Source organism: Thalia democratica, chromosome 7, assembly GCF_965202585.1.
Source record: "Thalia democratica chromosome 7, ktThaDemo2.hap1.1, whole genome shotgun sequence".
NCBI classification, from domain to species: Eukaryota; Metazoa; Chordata; class Thaliacea; order Salpida; family Salpidae; genus Thalia; species Thalia democratica.
Genome location: NC_139171.1, coordinates 34927547 through 34954284, shown reverse-complemented (window position 1 = coordinate 34954284; position 26738 = coordinate 34927547). Strand labels below are relative to the sequence as shown.

General features: G+C 26.5%; 2 protein-coding genes across 2 annotated transcripts; one reads left to right on the top strand and one right to left on the bottom strand.

Moving 5' to 3' along the window:
• Positions 1-2598: 2598 nt before the first annotated feature.
• On the top strand, positions 2599-4764 carry LOC145841297 (uncharacterized). Its single transcript, XM_082948660.1, has 5 exons — positions 2599-2641; positions 3175-3266; positions 3622-3777; positions 4166-4310; positions 4613-4764. Exons 1-5 carry the CDS (start codon positions 2599-2601, stop codon positions 4762-4764), a joined length of 588 nt encoding a protein of 195 aa, XP_082804786.1.
• Positions 4765-17559: 12795 nt separating this feature from the next.
• Positions 17560-23710, bottom strand: LOC145841296 (kelch-like protein 28). Its single transcript, XM_082948658.1, has 12 exons — positions 23530-23710; positions 22674-22894; positions 22038-22184; positions 21807-21882; positions 21603-21700; positions 20920-21097; positions 20000-20149; positions 19383-19553; positions 19156-19249; positions 18741-18791; positions 18124-18259; positions 17560-17589 (listed from the first exon to the last, which is right to left on the bottom strand). Exons 1-12 carry the CDS (start codon positions 23708-23710, stop codon positions 17560-17562), a joined length of 1533 nt encoding a protein of 510 aa, XP_082804784.1.
• Positions 23711-26738: the final 3028 nt, after the last annotated feature.

Genomic DNA, 26738 nt, shown 5'->3' with positions numbered 1-26738 from the left:
TTAAAAATTGTCTTCCTTTATAAATAAACTTTACATTAAATTTAACAACTGTAGAAAACTTCGTGTAAAGTAAAATAAATAGTAAGGCAATTTTTTATCTCTATAATAAAATATTAATTGATAGTTTTACTTCTTTTGAGTATTATGTAGTCTTTTTCAAGTTTTAAGAATATTATATTAAACTATTTAATAACTATAAATCTTTATAAGATTTGAGTTTTCTTGTGCCAGATAAATATTAATTAATGATAATAAAAATTACATTTTAGAATATCGTAAACAAATTTCTTGAAATGTTTACAAGTTTTTAATCAATTAATATTTTCTGTTTTCAACTATATATACACCAATATTTATACAAATTAACATAAAAAATAGTTTTTGAGTTGAGTTAAATAATAAAAATGTATAACTTTTCTACTCACGTTTTTTATAATTTGAAGTTAAACAAACAAAAACAATTTTTCAAGGTTAACAATTAACATGTTTTTATCATTTGCTACAATATATTTTTAAAATAAAAACATAACTTTTGGTGAGTTACTGTAGTGATTGCATAATAGATAGTTTTTTTACTAACCCTTTATTGTTACACTTCCATGTATACCCCATTTATCTGTCTTCTGTTAACTTTTTATTATAATCGTACTAGAAAAAACAAAGATTATTAACCATTATAACGAAAAGTTAACATAATGTATCAAGTTTTAATTTTAATTACAATCACAAAACAACTTTGTGATTTTAAATAAACGCGGTTAAAGTCTTACAGTTTGATATTTTGTAAACTTTAAATCAAACAAGATTTAAAAATAAAAGCGATAAAATTCAAAGGGAATGATTTTTTTTAATGGTTTTGGTTGCACTTACTTTTAATTAATAAAATTTTTAATTAACTAGTTTAAATTCCTTCCGGAGTTTAGGAGAGTTTTCAGTTAACAGTATATTAACTATCTTGTTTGGCATTTAAAACTGGTTTTTCAGTAGCTATAAGTTAATAAATTTCTGGTAAATGAAACTATAATTTTTTTTTATCTTAGTTAAATGTTATTTATTATTTATACAGTTTTTTTTTTAAATCAAATCGTTCATCAAAAAATTTTTTTTAAGTTTTTTGTTCAGTTTTATGTTTAAAAACTGGTCATAAATAAAAATATGTACAACTTATAGACGTTTTTTTGTAAAACAGTCTTACGAAAGAAAATTAGCATATTTAATAGTAGTGTAAATTAAACACTTCTAGTTTTATTTTTTTCAAACTTTACATCAAATTGAAGTTAAAACATCTGGTATTATTTTGTTTAATTAGAGAAATATATCTAATTAAAAACTTTTTTACTATATACAAAAAAAAAATTGTTTCTAAACTTAACAGCATTTTGGTTATAGGACATTATAAGATATCTGGTTTTTAATATTTAAGGTAATTGTAAGTATATAAATTAATTCTAATTAAGCTACTTTGAAGCGTAAGTATATTAAAAATCGCTACTCTGATATAATTTTTGAAACAGTATGTCATTTAAAAAGGACTGATTGTTGTTTTTGCGATGAATTTGAAGAAAAACTATTTGAGCCATACTTTTTTTCTAAACATTGTTGGTATTTAACTTCATTGTATGGTTCAACGGTCACCAATTATTTACTAGTTGTTGAAGATTTTAAACAGACTTGTTAGCACATTGCAATTTTAACTTGACATTTTAAACGAATGTGTCGTATTGTTTTGTACTTTGTATTAAAAACGTTATAAATTCGTTAAAATGTTAGATTAAGTTGTAGTTTATTTTGTTTTTCAATTTAATCAAAAGTTACAATGTTTTTAGAAATTTAAGTTAGTTAGTAAGTGTTTACACTTTTGATAAAAAGTTTAAATGTTATATATTGCACGAATCGTTTTGTTCTTAAAGTACTCATTTTTGAATAATTTAAACTTTTAGTTTATAGACTTAAAGATTTAACTTTTTCAATCTCAATAAATGTATGTTTAAAATCTTTAGAGCTTTTATTAAAAAAAATAAGTTTTACTATAGGTAATTAAGTTAGTATTCATGCAAACGTTAATTAATAATGCAAATTATATTATTCCATTTTAAATTTTCAAATTTTGTAAGTAAATATATGTTTATTTGTGTGTTTATTGTTAATATTTAGACTAACAAACAACTTTTTGATGCAAACTTTATGAAACCAGTTGTAACTTTTGAATATTTAGAAAATTTGTGTTAGTTTGTAAGTTTTAATGACCAAAACTTTTTACACTTCTATTGCTTTAAAAATAATTTATTTTTAACAATAAAATGACTTTGGTATTTAGTACTGCGTATACTTGTCTTTGATTATTGTTTTAAAATTTAAAAAAATCATTAAATTTCATCATTATAAAAACAAAACTTTGTTGAAATTGAACTAAGTTTGTTACATTTTAAATAAACTTAATTTTTTTTATGTTTTTTTCTGTCTGTATTTTTTTTATAAAACCAAGTACATTTTTAAATAAATATTATCGTTGCATGGATTATCAACTACAATTAAAATGCTTCTTTTTATGTTTTACAATAAATATACTTTAAAGAGAAATATTTTTGAAAATAACAAATGACGTCTAACAAAGAAGAAACAAGTCAAAATGATTCTAAAGGTTTGATTTGTGTATTTTAATATTTGTTTGAATGATGGTGTTTATAAATTTTACAAAACTTGTTCAGTTTAAAATATTTTTCATGAGTTAAAATTCTATACTGGGATATGTTTATCTTTTTATTCAGTTGCTATTTTTAAAGTTTTTAAGCACTTTAGCTTATTTTAAAAATTTAATAAAACTGAATTATATAAATAATATTTTTTACAGGTTTTTAGAAAAGATAATGAGTAAATTTTTTAAATTAAATTCAGTTTTTGTTTTAGTCTATCAATTATATATTTTTCAAACTATATAGTTCGCACATTTTAAAACATGTTCAACAAACAACTAAGAAAATAAAAAAATTAAAAATGTTTTAAAAATTATAAATAATCGATTATAAATTTTTATTGTCGAACTATACTTATAATTTATTATGCTGTTTTAAATTATGAACAAATTAAATAAGGCAAAGATAAAACATTTATGCATAGAAAAAAAAAAACTATTCTTAAAATAAGAAAACTTACTTTGAACATCTTACATAAAAGGTAAACAAAATAAATCTTTTGAGAATGAAAAAAGTAAAAATGAAGATAAAGCAAAAAAGAAACAAGCTCCATTTCTAAATCGAGAAATGAAAGTTAGTTAAGTTTAAACAAGAAAGTTAAGAAAAAAAAAATTAAAACTCTCTTTTTAAAATTTGAATTTTTAAATTTTGACTAATTATTAAACTTAATAAGTTTTACTATAATTATACGTTTTCTAAAATTTTCTGTATCAAGATAGTTAAATTTAATTCGTAAATATACAGTTTTGCCTTGTTCAGTATTGCCTTCAAAACAAACAATACTTAAAAAATCTGTAGATTGTGTCAAATAAAACAATATAGAGACAAAGCTTAGAAAATCATTAACTAAGTTCATAATTCATTAATTTTTTGGGACTTATGTTTTTTTTTGTCTTTTTTAGTAACAGTTATAAAAAAATCGGTACAGATAAAAGATGCAAGTAAAGTTGACCAACTGAAGCTTCTTAACTATATGAAAGAAACATACAAAAACCAGTTGAACAGATGGAAAAGCATAACAAAAAGATTGAAGGCTTTTAACTTAGCGGTTACCATTCTCGTGGTGTCAATACAAATTGCTCAAGTAATCTTGTTTTTATTTAATTTCTAATTATTGTTTTGAAAGAAAGACGTGTTCAGTTTCATAAACGATTACTTAAAAAATAATGGTTTTCTGTATAAACTAATTTAAACAAGTTTTCTTTATTATTATAATAAATCGATCTCAAAAGGTTGTAAAAGTAAAAACAAGTTGTATTACTAAGTTCGTTTAGTATTTTTTAACAAATATTAGAAAAAAAAACATTTTAAACAGACAGTTCCTATGTGAAACAACCACGTTATTCAAATTCTATTGTATTCAGGTAGACTGTTATACTTCTTGAAATTAGAAGAAAAATCGTTAAAAAAAAACAAAAAGACTTTTTATAACCCACCAATATCAAAATAATAACAATAAAACTTACAATAAGGTGGCCGTTGTCCAAGTTGATGATGCCCTTATTTCAACAGTGACCAAAAGAGCCATAACAACTGTACTGCCAGTGGTCACGAGTGCCGTTTTGGCCATACAGTTGAAGCTTGGCTGGGGCGAAAAAGCGGGAAAGGCGAAAAAAAGTAAGTTTTTGTGCCAGTTTAAAACAGCAGTCGTTAATGACTGCCATTAAGAATTGTAGTTATAAAATGTTCGCCAGTTATTTAAAAACTGATAAAAATAGCTGGTATATTTGAAATAACTTTGTAGTTTTTAACACTCGCTGCCACAGCTGCAATAATTGACACAATACAAGAGCCAAAAAGTACCCGTTATCAATAGTTTGTACATACAAAAATATTAAATCATGGTGACCACGGTATATAAGTAATGTCTTTGTTGTTTCATGTAATTGTTTGAAGTTGTTCAAAACTTTTAATTATAGGTGCCGCCTTGTACAGTAAATTTGTGAAACACGTGGAGTATCGGTTACGCCTGATTGAATCCGGGGCTGAAGTTGATGACGTCATTAAAATGTGGAACACGTCACTGATTAGCGAAGTTCAAGAAGTTCCTGCTTTTCTCACACTTTACTGATTTAAATGATGAATAAAATTATTAACCGTTTAAAACACTTTTTAAACAACTAAAAACTTTTCTAGAAATAAAAAATCTTTATTTTTTTCAAAAAAAAAATGTTGCTCCAAACATAAGAATTTTAAAAAGTCGACTTTCAGTCGTAATTTGTAAAGTTTGTTTATCGTTATACTTTTAGATTTTAAGTAATTAGTTGTCATTTGAATTTTTTTATCATATTCTGCCTCGAAATTGTTCTAAAAAGCTTTATAAACAAATTCGTCTTATTATATAAGTAGTTAAAAGTAAAACTAATGACTTTAAAAGAATTTACAGTAACAGTAGCTTAATTTTAAATTAAGACAACTATAAGTTTCTAGATATGATAGGCAGTACCTAAAAACATTAAAAACTTAGCCCCTAACTAACATATTTAGCATTAAGTTTTACACTTTGTTAAATGGTATGTTAAAAAACTAATAGTTTATGAATACTTGTATATTAAATTGTTAAATATATTTTACAAAACTTAAAAAAGGAATAATTTATTCAAAAGAAGTAAATTAAAAAGTAAAAAGAATATTTTTTAACACGTTGACATTAACATTAAAATTGTACTTCATTTGAATATACCATTTGTTTTTTCAATTATTATAACAGTATATTTAACTACAGAGTATAGAAGTTTTCATAAACTTTTAGTTTTATTAAAAAACCTGTGGCAAGTATGTTGTAATTTTATAATGAATTATAGTTAAAGTTAGTTTCTGAAAAATAATGCATAAATTTATATAAGTATTAAAAAAAGCTTTGGGTATTTAAAATTTCCCAACTTAAATTAGTGAAAATGGTTACAAAGTTACATAGTAACCATACGTACAATTAACAAAAAAATGTTTTATATAAGTAAAATTAATTACTTTTTTTTGAATAAAATAGTTTTCCATGTTTATCAATTTAGATTTTTTAATACTTCTCATTCAATATATTTATTGAGAAATAAGTTCTGATGATTTACTGTTTTGATTTTTTTGTCATCTGTGTGTTCTAAAATTTTCGGTTCAACCCAATTTATTTATGTCGTCTCTTTAAAAAAATTTGTACTTATCATGCTATGACAAAAAAAAAATTAAATAATGACTTAAAATTATCAGTTTTGTTTTAGCTTTTACAAAATAAAACGACTTAAGTTTATCATGACTTTAAATAGTAGAACTATAAGTCTTATATCTAAAAATCAATACTAAATCGAAACAATATAAAGCTAAAACGTTGTAGAATTATGGTTTACTTACATTCTACACTATTAAGTATAATAAAAAATAATATTTTAACCTTATTAATACTGATACTAAACAATACTTAGGGCTACTCTATATAAACTAGGCATGACAGTGAATGAACGTATTGTATTGAAAAACAGATACAAATACTGATAAGTATATAAAGAACATCATACTTTAGAAAATACTTTAATTGTGGTCAAAACTTTTACACAAGAAATTATTCTAACAGTAATGTACATTAAGTAATGTATAAATAATATTATTTTTGACTACTTCAATTTTAAATAAAAACTGCTTATAAGAAATAGCATCGTTTAAAAAGGAGCTTTACAATATAAAACAAATAATACAAATTTCTACATGTTAGCAGCAGCAAGCTGGAATAGAAATGAATTCCAGCTCCAACTGATTAGCTATAATATGGCTGTAGTATGCAAATACAAATTTGCATCAGTACAATACGTGACCTTGCGAGCTTTTTCTTAAATGCTTGGATAAACAACAACTTAGACTCAAAATTTTTCATTAATTATATACAGCTATCAAAGCTATAATTTGTGTCCTGTTTACTTAATAAACTTTAGCTTTACTGATGAGTATATGAGGTAATATATCTCATATACGAAACGGTTGTGTAAACATTTTTTTATATAATCAAATAAATAATAAAATGTATTTATCTATATATATATATATATATACAATCAAATTAGTAGATAGATATATATACTTCACTTCTTTATAAGTGGTTTGTTTCAAATCTTTTATAATTTCTTATGATACGTAACGCTATACACACTTTAAAATGTAATAGTAATTTGTGTAAGTGGCTATTTCTAGTTGTATAAGTATTTTAATATTTAAACTTTTATAAGTCCTGTTACTTTTTAAATTTATTCTTTTTACTGTTTATCGTGAATTAAACAAAAAACGTACTATAACAATTGGTTTATTGATAGTATTACTGTTATAAAAATGTGTAAGCTTTTTTGTCTTTGTCGCTATTAGTAAACGAAGTATAATTTTGGTCCTTTAATATTGGTATCTTAAACATAAACAAATAAGTTAGTCTTGTTATGATACTTAATAGTTGATTTGAATTTAAATAAAACTTAAATTACTGCTCTCTTAGTTTTTAGTTTGTTAATAAAGTCAGTTTCTTTCACCTTAATGGATTTAAATTTTAAGGTAACAAAACAATTTTAACTTACTGTCTTTGAACTTTTTTGCTTAAATTCGTTCCATACGACAAATAGGCTTATATTTTCCTATTTTTAATAACAACAACTTTTAGATATATTTTAGTTACAGGTAAACAACTTTAAAAGTATGTATTTAGGTTCATACTCGTTAAATTCAATACTAATAGTTTGTATCTCAAACAATTCTCAGAAATCTTATAAAATAATATTTAACTCAATAAAAGATTGAAAGTTTTAGTCATTTGAAAGGAAAAAAACAACTTCAATGAGTATTTCATCAGCTTTCTCCAGTTGATTAAAAATGTTATTGAATATTTAGTTATCTACCGGTTCCGAAACTTATCCAAGAGTAGGCAGGCATTTGATGGTCGCGGGCCAAACTTCAAAATAAAAGTATTAAGTTTTTACCCATCCAAAATATCTATCGTATGTTTCAAATTTTCAGTAAATTTTACTAAAAACTTATTTTTTGCTCATCAAACCTCAGAACAGAATACATGAAAAATGCGTGAAAACTTCAACAATTCCTTTCATAGGCTAATTTTGTATGTTCGCGGACAGTAGGTTATACTTTTTTGGGCTGCATCCCATTTAAAATAAAAACATACTCGCGGGCCGTAATTTTACCCTTCATGGGTCACATGTGTCTCCCGGGCCATATTTTGCTGACCCCTTGTTTATACTCCTATGTTAAAAATAATAATAATAGTTTACAACATCGGTTACTAAAGCTTATTATTTTATTTCGCTCTAACATTGTCGTAAGATATCTTTATTATCCTATTTAGTAAAGCCTAGCTGATGAGACGCTATATTCTTATGTTTTTTTTAGTATTGGTATCGTGTTTTACTTCTATTTTAAATGTTTGTAAAAAATATGTATAAAATACTTACGTGTAAGCACAATAATTTCAAGTATTATTGCTTGAACAGTAATTATGATACTTAAAAGTACTAAACTGAAATTGTGGTTATTAATGTTATGAATTTTAAACCAACTTGCGAGTTAGTTTGATAAATTATAAAATTTTATTTAGGTTAGTGAATTCCTGAGGATTTTTTCCAAACTTTGAAAATTGTTGCTAACCAGCCAAAATTCACGTTAAATGACTATTTGAATTAGGGCAGTTCAGGTTCTTATACAATCTTTTTAGCGGCCATATCTATGAAAATAAACTAAGTTTGAAAAATAGTTAAAGTTTTCATGTAAGTCTAATAAAAAAGAATATGATAGTAAAGTGTTTTATTTTTGTTTTATAAAAATTTAAAATTTGTACTAACTATAAAAATATCCATAATTTAGTAAGTTTTAAAACTTTTTTTTGGCCATACTTAAAAATCTGTGTTCAAAATTAAAAAAGTATGTCAATGTAAGTCTATCAACAAGAACATGGATACGAAACATATTGAAAAAGTATTTATCAACAAAAAAACGAACAGTAACTTAGAGCTTTTAAATTTTGCTTTGTCGGAGTTTAAATTGTCGTGCACTCAAAAAATCAGAAGGTCTTGGTTTAAAAACATATAATTATATAAACAAAAAATTAAAGTAAATAAATAATATTTTTTGCCTTTAAACTTATCGCAGCCGCTTCTGTGATTTTGCTTAATGAAAACTTAGTATGAAAAAAAATCTACTTAAAAAAAATAACTTCCTTCAGAATGTTGCTTAAGAATACCTTTTGAGTTAACTGAAAATATTTTATTTATTATTTAAAGCACTTTTAATTTTATCATGGTAAAAAAGTACAGATGTTATATGTTTTAGGAGCACATGAAAAGTATAAATAAACCTTAGCACTGTTTATCTTTTATATTTTCAAGTTTTTCAGCAAAAGAGCTCTATGTGATTAATAATTTTATCAACTTTAATGGTTTCTCAACATTTGTATAATCTTATTAATCTTTACACAAATGCCTTGTAGGGTTCTAATGTAGTGTACAACCCCACTATAAACCATAACTAAACTTATTAATAATGTTGATATCAAATATCAAATAGGGCTACTCTATATAAAACTACGCATGACATGAATGAACATATTGTATTTAAAAACAATTGTAAACACTAACAAAAATATATAAAGAACATCAAATTAATAAAATAAATTAAATGTAGTGAAAACTTTTACACAAGAATTAATCTAACAGTAAGTATACTTTGAGAATGTTTGAATAAAAATGAGAACTAACTGGTTGAAACTAAAATTATAAAATTATTTATGAGAAATAAAACATTATTAAATAAAAACTTTACACAAAACAATTAAACAATATAAATGTCTATACTCGAATGACATGTTTACTGCAGCAGGCTGTGGCTAGATTGCCCCCACCACTCTCGGCGGCTAGTTTATATAGCAATGTTCTTAACTTTATTCAGTGTTACATGAGGAATTTCTTATCTGCTTTTTATTTTCTTCTTATCTTGCATTAGTATTACATTTGACCTTGCGAACTTTCTCTTAAACGCTTGGATGAACAAGAATTTTAACTCGAATTTTTCCATAACATTTAAACAGTTTTAAAGTATAATTACTGCAATTTGATATTCTTTTACAGCTTATTTTTATGCTAGAAAGTTTAATATTGTTGACAAAAGCTTTAAACTTCTTTTTCAGATGTGGGAATTATATTACACTAAAAAATACTTCTATGTTTTAAATTGCTTAAAACGTTTTACAAGTTTTAATTGCACAGCTTGAAAAAATTACTTTTTAAATCAAATACTTTTAGCTACTTGTTTAACTCACTATATATTTTAGGTTTTTCAAATAGCTATTTGAAGTTAACTATTTAGCAATTTGATATTCTTTTAAATTTTTTTAATAAGTTAAGTTTTTAAACCTTTAAGTTTTATTTTGTTTTTAAAAATTATGATAAAAGTTTGACCACAAATTTGTTGACAAACAACAATTATCTTATTCAGTACATTTTATTCACTAGTATAGATATTGCATAAAGCTAGTGATTCCACCGTAGTTGTTAGATGTTTCATTTCTTCAGCTTTAAATTTAATCATAATATTCTTTTGTAGATTTTAAATTGTTATCCGTTTTGTAGTATTGCCTAATATATATGAGCCTAAAGTTTGTTAAATATTCGTTATAAAACGCACAGCATTTATTTGTTTCTTTGTATATCAGCACAACTTCTAAAATAATTTTCATTTGATTTATATTTTAAGTAAACGTAAAATTTATTGTATTTGAAAAAATGAAATTTTTAAGAACTCAAATTTAAAGTTTGTGTATGTAGTTTAAATATACATTTAGTTAAACTAAAACTTTTTATGAACTTTAATAATAAATAAATTTTGACAGTTCTCAAAATAACTTTTTGGAAAATATTTTTATACTTAAACTATGTAAATGTTACAGTTGAAATATTCAACATAGAATAACAGGTTTTGGAAACATCGTTACAAAAATGATTAACGATGGCAACAATATTTTAGCGTAAAGGTCTATAACATTTAATTTAAATAAAAAAACTCTAAGAAAAGTTATTTATAGTATAATTGTTAAAGAAAACTTTATCGAAGAATTAGTTGGAATAAATATTTATCTGGCTGTACTTTATTTAAATATCAAAACTAGTAATTATTTTTTACATAAGTGCATAAAACTATGACCACGAATACAAAAATTTTAATATTAAGTTGTTTTAATTATGCTAATAATACGTTATTGCTTGAATAACAAACGCTTTCTAAATCATCAATCAATTCGAGTTAAGAGTTGTTAATGCTTTAAAAGTTATAAGAGTAAAGGTTTTAGTAAAAATAGGGAAACTGTAAAAATACAAAGCGAATTATTTCTATATACATACCAATATTGTTTATTGAACGACAAAACCAAAATCGCTCAACGTATTTGGTGCACGAAAAAGCCATTCGGTAATCGAGTCGCACATCGCGGATACCTTATAACGTCTTGTCCAGGATTTTAAATTATTTTTTTAGCCTGCAAATTTAAAATATAATTCAAAATTATAGCACTATACAACCTATAACATATTTAAAACCCATAGATTAACTTTTTTACATTTATTTAAATATAATGTAATTTAAAATTTGTTTTTATACATAAGTGTTACTTAGATTAACCATAAACCTCAACAAAATGCTGCTCACTTCCTAAAACTCTACATCAGGGGTCGGCAGGCAGTTGGAGCTCGCGGGCCAAATTTCAAGTTTTCAAAATCTTCGTGGGTCACAGTTTTATGTTCAGTGATATTTGAATAATCTATTAGTTTCAGTTTTAGTCACACCAGAGATAGTTTTACTTTTATTCACTTTATTACTTTAAATGACTTTGAGCTACCAAAAGAATGCCTATTTAATATATAAATATCTATTGGAATAGAATTTACATTGTTAAATACACTTAAGTCTTAATAGAATAGGTACTTTCTTAAACACTTAATGAGTTAAACTTAATAAATAATTTTTATTATTTTACTTACAACCTAACTCTCTATAAAACCGAGCTTGAAAAATAATTTATGGGTCACATTTATACATTTTTTATATTATGAACCACCTTTTCATATTTAAAAAAATGTTAACTTTTGAAAATTGTTTTTGCGTCCTAATAGTTTGCACTCTTTTGAAAAATTAGTTAATTAAATAAAATTAATACCTATTTATATGTTGATAAGCTAAATGAAATTTTTAACATAATTAATGATCGAATACTTCAATAAAATACTTTATTAGTTTTTAACTAGTCTTTTACACGGTTGCCACTTCAAAAACAAAATTTCTGAATTATATTAAAAGTTTATTAAAAGTTAAAATAGCTAAAAAATTTTGTTAATCAAGCTTAAATACATAACTAAAATGAAATTATTATAAAAAAGCACAATATGTAAATAGACAAAAAAATTACAGTTAGTAAACTACACTACAGTCATAAAAACTAATCTGAGAATTCGAGGAATTATTCAAAGAATTTGAAGTAAAAGTTTCTTAAACTGCTTTAATTAGTTTAAGCTTAAATTTTTTTTTTAACTAGCCTGTTTGTTCGGCAACCCTGTTTAAAATAAAATTCACAAAATAAAGAAATTTTGAAGTTTATTAATAGTGAATTAATTATATAACTAAAAAATCATTGTAATTCAGCTTGAATAGACAATAAATTTTTTAAACATTTTTAACACATGTATAAAAATTTATTAAGCTATTAACGAATTAAAAAAACTTATTTTTTGTTGTGCATTACAGCAATTTTATATTGCATTTAAAAAGAGCAAATGTGAATTATAAGACGAGCTATAAAAACTCTACTACGTTAGTTTGGAGTTATTGCGAGAACAAAAAAAAAACCGCTAAGTCAGTTTCAACAATGCACATGATTATTTTCAGTAACTACAGACTGATCAGAAAAACTGTTAAGGCAAATTAAAAAGTAGCAAAAGTAATTACTAAAAAAAGATAGCGTTTAGAGTTGAAATCTCATTTAAATAGTTTGTGTTGGGGTTAGTAAAACATTTTTGTTTATTTCTTCAATATCAACAATAAGTCGTGTGTAGGAAATTTTTTGAAGATTATAAAGCCGCATAAACCAAATTAGGACTTAAATTAATCTGTTAAGATGCGTGAACTGATACAACAGATATTGCTCATTTTTAAATTTTTATTATAGGTGGTTTTACTAATTTTAACATTGTAGAAGGTTTCTATGTTTAGTTCCAAAACAAAGCACAACAATAGGTAAAACCATTTAAAGGCAAAGGTGCAGTGCACCAATATAAAGTTTTTAAAAGTACAACTTTTTGCTTCTATTTTTAGTATAAAACTAAATTAAAGGTAAAAAAAACTGTCTTAAATAACATAAAAAATTTTAAAATATACTGTTAAGCTGCTTTAATTATATTCTAATAAAAAATAATTATATGGTAGATTTTTTGTGTCAAATCGAAATTTCATTACTTTACATGTAAAAATTGTTTAAAATTCCAGGTTTTTCGATAATTCTCAAATTTAAGGCTTTTTCAGATTTTTAAGTTTAAATTGTTAGATTTCAAGCTTTTTAAGGATTTTTTGGCAACACTAGTTGTTCACAGTTATATGTATACAATTAATATAAATAATAGTTCAAATTATATCAGCTGCAAGAATTGAAATTTAAAATATATTTTAATTCAAACAAACGCTATGCATTGAACAAAACATACATTATAAGCTTAATTTACCACTCTTTAAAGCAAAAAAGTCAGTCCGAGTGATTAAAACTAACCTGATATTTTAGCATAAATAAAGCAATTCAAGCCAAAAACTGAACAATGACTAAATTGGACTGAGCTTTGAAGTATTCAAACAGTCATAGTCTGATTTATAATAGTCATAGTCTATTGCAGTGTGTGGAAATTTTTATTTGTTTATTTGATCGAATTTGAACTATTTTGATTAAAAATGTTTAAATTTAATACATTACTATTTCTCAATCTAGTTTGAATTAAATAGGTAGTTTCAAAAAAAAAGCAACTGTTTATATTAGTATGCAATGCATAAAAACTAACTTATTTTGCAAAAAACATTGTTTAAAAATCAAAAAGTATACCTAACAAAAACCTTTTTGATTTATGTCATATATATTGTTTTCAATGTGTAAGTGCACACTTAGATATTACATGTAGAAACAATAATGTTAGAAAATTGTGCATAAACTAAAATTTATCTCTTTAAGTTTTAAATAAAAAGTGGTTTAAAATATAAGCTATGTTGTTTATTGGTGTGCATAGGAATTAATTTAAAATGCAAAGAAAACTTTTAAAAAATTAAACGTGTGAAAACCGAAATAAAATTGACCTTATTTTTTATTATTATGTTATTTTAAATGTTTTTGTGCACACTAAAATACAACATTTAGTAATAAAACATCTGTAATAGAAACTAAGGTATAAAAAACGTATAAAAAAAACTAAACTGTAAAGAAATGACATTTTAGTTAATTACTTTTGTACAAAACGGAAAACATTTACATTTAGTTTATTTACAAAATAGGTATCGTATAACTATCTTACTAATTTAAAGCACTTTTTACAGAAAATATTTTGCTGTTGTAAAAAGGAAGTACAGTAGACTACCGCTTAAGTACGCACTTTTTATGGTACGCACCCCACCTTAAGTACGCACTTATCCAGAAAGACAAAAAAAATTCTAAATTTTTTAGACATTTTTCATACATTTTTTATATATTAATATCAAATTCAAATAAACAAATAACCTTAATAAGTGACCTGAGATTGTGACAGTCCTGTTATTAAATGTTAATAAACTAAATACTTATGTAGTGGTTGCAGAAAAGTGAAAAGAATAATGATATTTGAGCTGTAATGCTATAAAATAAATAAATCTAGTTGACAAAGTTAAAAAAACCTACAAATACAACATAGTTAAGTCATAATTTAATTTAAGTGTCCACACATTGATGTTTTCAAAATGTTTGGTAAACAAAATGTAGTTTGGTACTCTCCCTCTAACAAAACAAAATATGGCTTTTTTTTTTGTTTATATCATTGACTGACATTGACTTTCTATATTAAACTTATGTATGAATTATGTAGAAACTTTTTATAAAAAAAACTCATTTTAAAATCAATTAAAAAACTTTGCAGATTAGAATTGTGTATTATTATTATTATTATATTGTTTATTGTGCAATGTTGGACTCAGGCATCAAAACCTGAGCCACTTAAACAGGACACACAAAAAGAGAAAAAGAAAATAAACTTATATTTAAAACTTTAAGATAAATTATATACATATATATAAACACAATTTAAATGAAAAAAAAAGTTAAACACAATATGATATACAAATGAACTAAATTAAAAATTCAATTCAAAAAATTTAAACTTATATATTACTTAGTACACACAATAAAGAAGTTTGTCTAAAATCATCGCTTATAAAACAACATTCATAATTACAAAATAAATAAGTAAACTGTTAGTTTGTAGGGGGGAGGCGTAGGGAAACGAATATTTTTCTTTTGTTTATAGTGGAAAATTAGTGAATTTTACTGGTATTTATTGTATTTAAATCAAATCTTTTTAGCTTTAAACGAAATTGTTCTACCCTCTCACAAGATACTATATCCTGAGGTAGTCTGTTCCACATAGCTTTTGCTCTGTGAAAAAATGCGCCTTGCCACTGACTGTTTTGAAAATCATGTTTACATTTTATTTTCAAATTATTTCCTCTTAGTTGATATTTATTTTGAGAAAAATTAAAAAACTGGTTAAAAAACTTTTATATTTGCCATTAATAATTTTGTAAGGAGTTAATATATCAAATTCCCATCTTCTATATTCCAGTGATTTCAAACCAAATTTAATCATTCTATCATTATATGATGTGTAAGATATGTTGCAACGACTACAAATATGACGGGTAAAACTCCTTTGCACAGATTCAATTTTGTTAATATCCTTTTTTAAATGGGGTGACCAAATTTGGGTACTAAACTCAAGTTTAGGGCGAACGTATGTTTTAAATAGTTTTGTCAGAATTGAAGCAGAATTAGTTTTAAAACTTTTTATTATTTGATAGCATTTAGTTTTTGCAATCTTATATAAATAGTTGATATGTTCATTCCATTTTAAATCTTTGGAAATATAAATTCCCAAATCTTTAAAAACTTTAATTTCTGGTAACTTGATGTTATTGATTAAGAGGTCAGTTGGAGAAGATTTTTTTTTTGTTAATGGTTAGAATTTTACATTTGCTAGGATTATTAAATCTTATTTAAAATAAAAAGACTTGTTTATTTGGCTTAAATGTTTGGTGGCTAGTTGTAAGAAAGAAAACAAACAACTAAATTTCATATAATACTATGTCGTCAAAAAGTACGCACTACCCGTGCTAAGTACGCACTTTTTGGTCGGGTTCAATTTGCGTACTTAAGCGGTAGTCTACTGTAATTATGAGATTGAGAAAAAAAAAAACCTGGTGGAATGCTAACCTGTCTTTTTCGCATTTCTAAGCTAAATCAGTAAGGTCTTGTGATCCTTTTAAAATGTTATACATGGACTTAAAAATAAATTAATCAAACAAATTTAACTTAAAATATATTTTTGCTCAGCGGACCACATTTACATGCTGGCGGGCCGCAAAAATTTCTTTCGCGGGCCGCATTCCGTTCAAAAAAGTAACGTGCTCGCGGGCCGTAGATTTACCCTTTGCGGGCCGCAGTTTGCTGACCCCTGCTCTACATAAATAGAATATTTTAACATTATAAACGACTTTATATATTTAGAAAAAATTAAAGTATCCAACTAACTGTATTTTGTAATTACAAGTTTCAAAGTAATTAAAATAAAATTGTTACGCAATTATAACGATTTATGTGTTTACCTTCTTACGCAATTAATTTCTCATATTTTTAACCAAGGAAGATCTATGTATAGAATAATTTTAATAACTTTAGATCTTTATTTAAAATTTTTTAGATATGGGTATTATTTTAGACTAGTTTTTTAATATTTTATAGTCTAAGTAAAAACTTTATTTTAAAAGAAATTTACTTGCACTACTTTAAAAGATTTATATTTAAATTCGAGTTACTTCTAGCTACCAGTTTTACATTTTTTTATTTTTTGCTAAGTATTATTATGATTTTTTTAAATAGTTTAATACAAATAAACTTCATTTAAGTTTTTTGCGCTTTGTATTTATTTAAAAAAAAGTCAAGTTTTTAGAGTATAAAATTTTGTATGTATATTTTTAAGTGTGATATAATTGTTTATTTCGATAATAATTTAAAATATTAAAGCTTTATTAACGAAAATAAATCAATTTTAAATCCACATCTAAAATTTTTTATTAACAAATCTATCAGGGTCTATTTCTAGTCTTAAATTAAGTTTAAGGTAAAAAACTGGGTTAAATTGTTTAACGACATTCAAAAGACATTTTAAAGCTTCTTTAAATATGTTTAAATAAAAAAAATTGATGGTGATCGAAAGTTTACTACTTGTAATAATTGTTTAAAATTCCAGGCTTTTCCTGGTTTTTGTTCAAAATTCCAGGTTTTTTTCAAAATTCCTCAAGTTCCAGGTTTTTCAGGTTTATACTTATTTTTAACATTTTTTTTTATTAGTATTTTTTCAAAACGCATAAAGCTTTACATATGCATTTTGTTATTTGAGTTTAAAAAAATTAAGAAAAATTCGATAGTGATGGAAAAGAAGATAAAAAGTTTTGATATAAAGTGATATGATTGCATTTCAATATAATCAATAAAAAAATAAATTTTATCAGCAATAAAAAAGATTGATAAATTATAAAATATACATAAAACGATGGTGATCAATTGATTTCAGAACAAGTTTATGTTGGCTATTTCATCCTGAAAAATAATTTCAAAATAAAATAAATACACATCTTAAAAACTAAATAAAAACTACAAAATGAACATTAAAAAAATCAACCATATGATAAACTACACACTCATGTCAACGTGAAATTCACGCAAAATCTCAAAACTTTACAATGAATTAAACGTAATTATCAACAAAAATACCATCATACTTATCAATTAAAAAACGCAAAACAAACTGTAGAAACATATGAATCATCAAACAAACAAAAAAAAAATAAAAATAATCAACAAACAAACAAAAAATAAAAATAATCAACAAACAAACAAAAATAAAAAATAATCAACAAACAAACAAAAATAAAAAATAATCAACAAACAAACAAAAAAAAATAATCAACAAACAAACAAAAAAAAATAATCAACAAACAAACAAAAAATAAAAATAATCAACAAACAAAAAAAAAAAATCAACAAACAAACAAAAAAAAAAAAAAAACAACAAACAAACAAAAAAAAAAAAATCAACAAACAAAAATTAATAAAAATAATCAACAAACAAACCTCCTCCTTCTTGTCGATGTTCCACACGACTAGCGAGTGATGGTAGAGGAGCTGGGGCAGCCTCATCACCACGTTCCAGCTGTTCACTTCCGGCCGGTACACTTCCACCGTGACCGGGCTGTCCTCGGTGCCGCACCTTCAACGATTATGACGTTGAACATTAGTGATTGTTAGATTATATATATATGTGTATATATATATATATAATAAGGTTGTGATTTAAACGATAATGATTACGAAGTTAAGTTGAACATTAGTGATTGTTGAAAATACATGTATATATATAAATTAGTACGCTTTAATGTTTATCATACTTTTTTTAAAGTACTCGGCAACAGTTTTTTGCTATTTATTCTCGTTATGAACTTTAAATAAACAATATACCTCAGTGCCGCAGCTTCAGAGCAAAAAAAAAATATGAAGTTAAACTGAACATTAGTGCTTGTTAAAAATACATACACATGTATATATTACCACAGATGTTTTTGCGTTAAAACTTTATTCCGTATATATAAAAAAATTAGTACGCTTTAATGTTTATCATACTTTTTTAAAGTTCTCGGCAACAGTTTTTTACTATTTATTCTTGTTATTAATACTTTAAATAAACAACAAACCCTCCGACTATGTACAAACTTCCATTGATGACGTCTCCTGTGTGGTGAAATCTGTTTGTTAACTATGAATGTTACGTCATAATATAATGAAATACTAACAGTAATTTCTTATACTTTAATTAATAAACAACAATAAAAAACAGAAAAAAAACAGCTAAATACAATTTCCCTTTCAGCGCCTCAAATAAAAGCTATACTTGAAAAATTTATTTCAAAACTTTAGTTTAAGCTCTTAGATTAGTATTTAACATAAGTATTCTTTTTTTTTTAATATCACTAGACTGAATGGTATGCATGTAATATATAAGCGTTATAAACCAAACAAAACCAAAAACTTTAAAAAGGCCAAGTAATGTTTAATCAAGTGATCAAACCCACAAAAAAAAACAACTAATATTCAACAATGTTGCCAAACCTTTCAAAAGTCATGGGCCGCACATAGCTCCACTTTCCCGTACTGATATCGTACCTCTCCACCGAACTCAACGCCTTGGTACCGTTGAATCCACCTTGATAAATATATTTTAAATGTTAAACGTCATGTTACATATTCCAAACTACAAAAATATTTTTCTATCAAAAGTGTATGAAGGCTTGTATTCAATACCAGCTTACAAACACTCCTGCAAACAAACTGCTTACCGACGGCGTATATGTGGTTGCCAATGGCAACGCCCACCAAACCGTACCGCCGCTCTTTCATCGGCTCCCCGTAGAAGGTGCTTCCCCTTCCAAGCTCGTGAATTTCCAGCGAGCCGAGAACCTTGTTTTCGTTGTTTTTCCCCCCGAAACAAAACAGTTCAGATTTCACTCCTGAAAGTTCAACCTTTTAACTCCTTTATAAATCCTATAACTAAACTAATTTATAAAAATTAGTTTAGAACACTTCTTTCTTTTTAAAATTATAACCATAAAACAAGTATTTACCATAACTAAATTTTAAAGTACTACTACGACCACCTAAGTTTAGTCTGGTAATTTAAACAAAAAATAAGTAGTATGATACAATAATTAAATCAACAAAACGTATCTAATGTAAGCTTCTACTTTCCAGCGGTTCTAAAATAACTTAAAAAAATTCCATTTATTTTCTAGCACGACTAAAAAACGCGTCAAGTTTGAATGGTTTCTGGTTTTCTTTGAAATTAACTCAATTGAAAATTTTTAGAATACAATCTCGTTAAGGTTTACTAATTACAAAAAACTGCAAAAAAAACTAATGAGATTAGTTTGTATTTATTCAACACATTAACACAAACCTTTGCCGATTTTGCAGATGGCGTGGCCGCTCCTCGTCTGCTTGAAGATGCCGTTTTTGTTCGCCCACACGTTTATCTCCGACGTGAATATTTCCGCAGTCTTGACGGTCGAAACTCCGTTCCACCCCCCGAACACGAGTATGTGGTGCTCTGTAATTGAGTTTAAAACAAAGTTGACCTCAATTTTTTTTTTTGCAATGGTGGTACAAATATTTTGGAATTTTTCCAAAGCGTGACTCGACCATTTAAAACCGCAATCTTAATGGGCAGCTTGAGAAATCTGCAAATCATCAGTATAAAAGTAGCAAATTATTTTTGATAGGTCGGCAAAAAAATTCATGTTATTTGGAATTTTAATCATTAAAACTTTATTTTTTGATTTATTTCATTTATGTTTTGGTAAGGTAAGTCAGGGATAAGTTTATTAAGGGTTTAAATAAATTATAAAAAGCTTGAATTGTTTTTTGCTAACTCAGCAGCTATGCTGTAAGAAATTCGCCCTTTTTTATTAAATTGTATTTTAGTTTTTGGCCATTTTTGTGTGTTGGCTGTTTATGTTTTTATTTTTATTGAGTTCTTGTTGATTCTTAGCTTTTTTTGCACTAATTTTGTACGAATTTTTAATAAATTGCTGTTCCACATTGCTGTTATAAATTTAAATAAAATAAGATTAAACTATTTATAACCCTTGTATTTAGTTCTATAAAAAGTAATTTAGCTCCATATATAAAAATAACCCGTTGGACAGGCCATTGGGGTTACAACTCAAACGATTTTCTACTTTTACGCAACCACTTGCGAGTTTTTCAAGCTGCCCTTTTTTGTTTGCAAACTTCAAACTTCTTTCAATTCACACTTTGAGTCGAACCGTAAAACAACTAGAAAATATAACAATCAAAATAATAATTTTTTAATCATACCGGCGTCGGTGGCGCACGCGGCAGTGAACCTCGCCTCCGACATTCCGGCTAATCGCGTCGCGGAACGCTCCTTCCAGTCGATCACGTGACACTGGCTGTCGTGCGGCCAGCCGCCCATGCAGAAAATTTGCTTGTTCCGCACCGCTGCGCACCCGCCCACGTGGCTGAACGGCAGGTCCTGATTGGATAATTGAATTAGATGGTTGAAATTGAAATGGCAAATGTTGCGAAAGAAGTTGGCGTTTTAATTATAAAGTTACACTTGGAATATGACTTGCGAATAAGTTGAAAGTAGATGCGTGTCTTAATTAAGTGAAAAGTTTTACGACTTTATCTTACTTTAATTAAACACACCCGTGCAAAAAGGCTTTGTGGAAAGTAATTGGATTTCCGAATTTGAAAACGATCCATTAGGTAAATTGCGAAAGAAATGTGCGACTTAATAAGGTTTAAATACTTTAAATGAGATCGTTTGCAATTAAATTCAGTGTACGTTGATGCATTTTCTTACTTTAAGTCAAAAGTTATTTTGAGCACATTCTGGAAAGTAAGTAACATATTAGTCCTTTTACAATATTTAAACTAACACATACACTAACGGTTCTGTTTGCAAAACAACAGCTAGTATCAAAAAATTATTCATCATCATAAGATTAATTTTTAGAATTCAAACAAATACAAACCATCAGTTTTGTGAAAGTGAACGAGTGAACGCTTAGAACGAAAACTTCTTTCGCGGTGTAAGTGCCTCCTATTATCACCAACGCTTTGTAACCCTCAGCTTTAGTAATGCATTAATTTGTTACAAATTTCATACAGGTGACTAAGATAACTAAAGTTTGAAAGCGTGCTTTCAATCAAATAAACAAAGTTTACAACTGACTAACCTTCATCCAGCATTTTAGTTTTTCTCTGCTTGTCTTTGGGCGTTTCATAAATTTTCAACTCGTTTTCCAAAACTTGCTGTAAATTTATTTTCAGCTCTTGATTAAACATGGTTTAATACCTATACCAGTTTCATTATTTACCTAATCGCTAGTATAAAAATGGTAAACATTTTTTAAACTATGAATTGAACTTAAAGAAGAACTAGGCAAGGTTTTAAAATTTCAACTGACGTTATTTTGCTTTTCCTTTTCTATGAAATCGCCAGTGAACCTCTCAAACTCCAGTATGTTGAAGAACTCGACTTGGTACTTGCTCCTCCTGAACGGTTCGTAGTTCATCCACTGCTTGAACGCGTAGTAGATGCTTTTTTCGGGGATCTGCAAAAACAAGATCGCTGCCAAAATAGTCTATTAGTTTTTTTCGGTTGCACGAAAATTCGAATTTTGGCATTTCAAATTATAATAATTCTGAATATATAAATTCTTTCAACATAGCTTAAAGCAGACTCAGTTTCGGTCAAAAACCTCTTCGGTGCTTATTTAAAAAATCTTGTACAAATATATTCTATTTACTATATACTTATAAGATTTTCAGGTTTTTTTCGAATTTCAAGTTGGGTTTTGAAGTGTGGACCCTTAAAAATTTATAAAAGAATTTGAATTGTCACGCAACCGGCTTTTTCAACTTTAAAAAAGAATCAAAACAAACGTTTTGATAACTGCAAAAAAATCAAAAAAACAGTGACTTTTTTACAGCGTGGTCGGCGAGCAACTATTTCTATAAAAATTGGATATTTTACTCGTAAAAGGCTGCTGTCCGTAAAAGGCTTAAATGGTTCAAGCTAAAAAATACCAACGAAAACAAACGTCGTGCTTGTCGTCGAGCGAGAGCATCTTCAGCACCGTCATCACTTCCAGCTCAAAAAACTTCTTGGAGTTGACGACGTACTCGAAGTTGCGCGTGAAGATGGCGGAGATGTTGTCGATGAGCTTCTTCAGGCGGAACTCGTCGGCGATGGAGTAGACGGTGATGTAGTTGTTGCGGTTCACCACCTTCATCAGGTACTCTTCGCAGAACTTTCTCAACTCTGTTGCATGAGTTTTTAATGTTGGTGGAAAAAGTTTGCAGCGCAGAAACGTAAAACCTTGTGTCTCGAATTATCAGATGTTTTTTTATAACTATGAATGCAGTGTTTGCTCACAGAACTTTCTCAACTCTGTTGCATGTGTTTCAATGTTGATTTACTGAACTAAACTACAGAAACATTTCTATAAAACTTTGCAACTTATCTTACCGATATTAATTTTTGGCCTTTAAAAAAAAAAATACCATTTATACAATTTTATGTTGATTTAGAAACTAAAAAGACGAAATTAAAGAAACAAGAACATTTTATGACTTATCTTTTACCGATGCTCGTTTTGAGTTTTTTTTCGTGAGAAGTAGGAAACTTGGTGCAAAGTGTAAAACTACATATATTTTTTTTTATTAATTCACAGCAAACATTATAAAGAGGTAAATCTTAATTTTTAATAAGACAAGATAATGTATTTCTTTGCCACTTCAACCAACAAAAAACTACAAAGTTCAAAAATATTACAAAAACAATTAGAGAACATTCAAACTTAACACTGTGATTTTTATTTTAACTAAAAACTTCTGTTTTTCAATCAAAGAAATGTTTAAACAGCTTTCCTGCAAAATTATAAAACACTCAACAACTTTTGATGTCGAGGAAGGAGGCGGCGGAGAGCAGGCTGCCGATGTTGTTGTGGCCGATCTCCACCTGCCTGGTGTAGAAGAACTCCATCAGCGTCTGCATGGTCGCGTCGTCTATGGTGTTCAGCACGATCGACTTCGACCGCGGGTCGTCCACCTGGCGGGTAAGCTTGTCAGTTGCCATAATGGCGTTAGTAACAGCAAAACAATTACTCAAATGTTTATTGTTTAAAAGTTAATAGAATGCGTCTACTGCAGCATGGGTCGGCAAACTCGGGCTAAATGTTGCAAAACTGAAGTTTTCGGCTCACACCGTGCTTTGTGGCAAAAAAAATGATGGGGAAGCATTAGTTGTTTTACTTTAAAAGTTTACAAAAATGCACTTTTTTATTCACTTGCGGGTATGCTGTGCTGCATGTTTTAATTCTATTTCATACAACAGTTGCTTCTTTGAGCACAGCATCTATTTAAAAGTAAAATGTTTTGAAAATACAATGGCCCCAAAATCACTTTTTCCTTTAACGTGTACCGCAAAGATCTTTGTTCAGTAAACCTAGCTTGTTATTAATAAAAGGCTGCTGACCAAGTTTTAGACTGATAAACTTGTTACAAGCTGTGTTTAAATAATTGCTTACCAAAATGAATTAGTAATAGTTTATCTTAATAAACATTTAACTGAATTTTTTTTAAAGATTTCCTCAAAGCATTGTTTATATTAAGAATTAGGAAATTCTAACAATTATAGCAAAAAGACCTAGCTAAAAGTATCTTATTACCACATAGTTGAACTTGAAAATGTTTAGAAAATTTCCAACTAAGATAAACAAATAGTTTATAATTTTAAACATGTATCTGCTTTTTAAATACATCTGATACATGATAACAAAACTAACTTTTTTTTTTTCAACACAAATATATTTCAACAACTTTCATCAGTGTGTATAGAATTGTAATTAAAAACAAACGAATTTTATCTTTTATATTTTTCTAATACAACTAACACTTATAAATTTAAAAAAGTATTTTTCAAACAATCGATTAAAAACAATTTACCATTAGTTTTTGAGTTAAATACTCAGAGGTGTAGCATAAAACTTGCTTGTTTGTTGGGTACGACTTGTTTCTTGTGTTTACTTTGAAATTGTAGTTAGCTTTCCTGTATCTGTAACAAACGAGTTTTCAAATACAAAGTAACACTTATGCTAAACTAACTGATCTGTTATTATATTGACGAAAAAAAAAAAAAAAACGCTAGCCTTAATGTATCTTAATATAAAAATTTTGCTTACTGAACAAATAACTTTTTTATTGCTTCTTTTATTTCAACCTAAATAAAAAACTAATTTGCTTTATAAGACACAAGTATTTTAACTGTGATTCAATTAAACAAATAGTAGTACAGGTTTAGTTCGATACTTGCTTAATCTTTGAAAATTATTTTTTTCAACAAAATGTTGTAAAAATTAACTTTAAAAATGCAATAACGTATGCAACTAGAACACAGGCAAAAATTTTGATTACAATTTTGTCAATAAGTATACAGTATACTTTAGTTTATTTAAAGTTACTACATTCCTTCAAAAGTGTGATATAGTTGCATTAATCATTTTTAAACTATGATTTCTATCACTTAACTTTGTTTTTTTAAATATCACGAACAGTTTTTTCAAAATTTTTGATTCCACTTACTTTCGAGATTTAATATTTAGCGTTTATCACGATTGCAACAGATCGAACTGAAAAAAAAAATCTGACTTTTCTAAATCTTTTTCTTAAATAAAACTGATTCCAAAATACATAACCAAAGACTTAACAAATTCAAGTTATAGTTATCATGAAGTACAAAATGTTACTGAATTTCGTACAAATTCAAGGAATTAAAAGAAAAAGTTTAAAATATTTAGCTCAATAAAAGTAAAGGATAAATATATTTTCGTCAATTTTCAAACTTTTCCCGAAACTTTACATTGTAAAAACTACGGTTGCAATTTTGTTTTAGAAATTTTACAAAATTGACTATATCCCAAAGATTAACTGAACTTTATATGTTATATTTACAATTACTTATAGTTTACACTTGACTCAGCTCACAAAACGAAAACAAGCAAAAAGCATTCTGATTAAAAATATCAAAAAAAAGTTTTGCGTCAAAAACAAAAAACTAAGCAGCTAAGTTAATAAATACTTGTTCTATATACCATGACTTATTGTAACACAACTTCGCCTAAGAAACGAATTTTTATATTGATTAATATAACTATTTAAATTAACTGTGTCCTGCAGAAGGCTTATAAAAATTATGAAGTACTTTAAAGAAAAATTTGCTCTCGATTTATCAAAGGCTGCTGACCCCTGCTTTAAAATTTCGTATAGAAACCAGTGTGAATTTTGTAAACAAAAAAAAAGGATCCCCTCTACGGCCTTGAGTTATAATTTCGACTACAGTTAGTTTATTGACAATACTTGCAAACATTTGAAACAACACGTTCAAATTACTCAATCAAAAATTTTGCTAGGTTGTAATTTAATGATTACCTTGTAGAAATGATGCATTGTACAAATATGAAACCTACTTTTCTAAGTAAAGTCAGGGTTGCCACTGGTTTTTGATAAAATTTTTCCAGGCTTTCTGAACTTTTCCAGGTTTTTGGGTTAAATTTTAGTGTTCAGTTGAGTTAAGGTTAAAACTGGATTAAGTAGTATAACAACATTGAAAAGATAGTGTTAAGCTACTTTACTATGTGTTTAAAAAAAAAATATCATGACACATTTTTTTATCTTTATGATAGATTGTTTGTATCAAGTCAAAGTTTTACTACTTAACATGTTAAAGTTGTTTAAAATTCAAGGTTTTTTAGTAACTTTAAGTAAAAATTACATGATTTATTTTAAAAATTTCTCAAATTCCAGATTTTTTAGTCAATTTCTTAAACTCTAGGTTTTTTTAGGTTTTATATGCTCTTAAACCAAACTCTAAAACATTGTTGGATTTTTAGCTCAAATGATAGAAATAACATAACTTACTGAACGAAATTATAACAATATACCCTTTTAAAATATAAGGTTTTAAAGACTTGGAAAGTCGTTATCACATAATAAAATTTACAAATAATCTGCCTACTTGTTTGCAAAGTCGCTCAAGCTGTCCTCATAATTGAACTTGTACTTGTAAGACTTGAGCTTTTCTTCCACCTCGTAGTTTCTCAGCCCCG

Bases quoted from the DNA above. Each gene is read 5' to 3' on its own strand.
- LOC145841297 (XM_082948660.1), top strand. From the start codon at position 2,599: ATGACGTCTAACAAAGAAGAAACAAGTCAAAATGATTCTAAAG. The intron at 2,642-3,174 runs GTTTGATTTGTG...CTTACATAAAAG, and splicing joins AAGTCAAAATGATTCTAAAG to GTAAACAAAATAAATCTTTT. The intron at 3,267-3,621 runs GTTAGTTAAGTT...AAATCGGTACAG, and splicing joins TTCTAAATCGAGAAATGAAA to ATAAAAGATGCAAGTAAAGT.
- LOC145841296 (XM_082948658.1), bottom strand. From the start codon at position 23,710: ATGGCAACTGACAAGCTTACCCGCCAGGTGGACGACCCGCGGTCGAAG. The intron at 22,895-23,529 runs GTTGTTGAGTGT...CTCATGCAACAG, and splicing joins CTCCTTCCTCGACATCAAAA to AGTTGAGAAAGTTCTGCGAA. The intron at 20,150-20,919 runs GTATGATTAAAA...ACTCAATTACAG, and splicing joins CGCGTGCGCCACCGACGCCG to AGCACCACATACTCGTGTTC.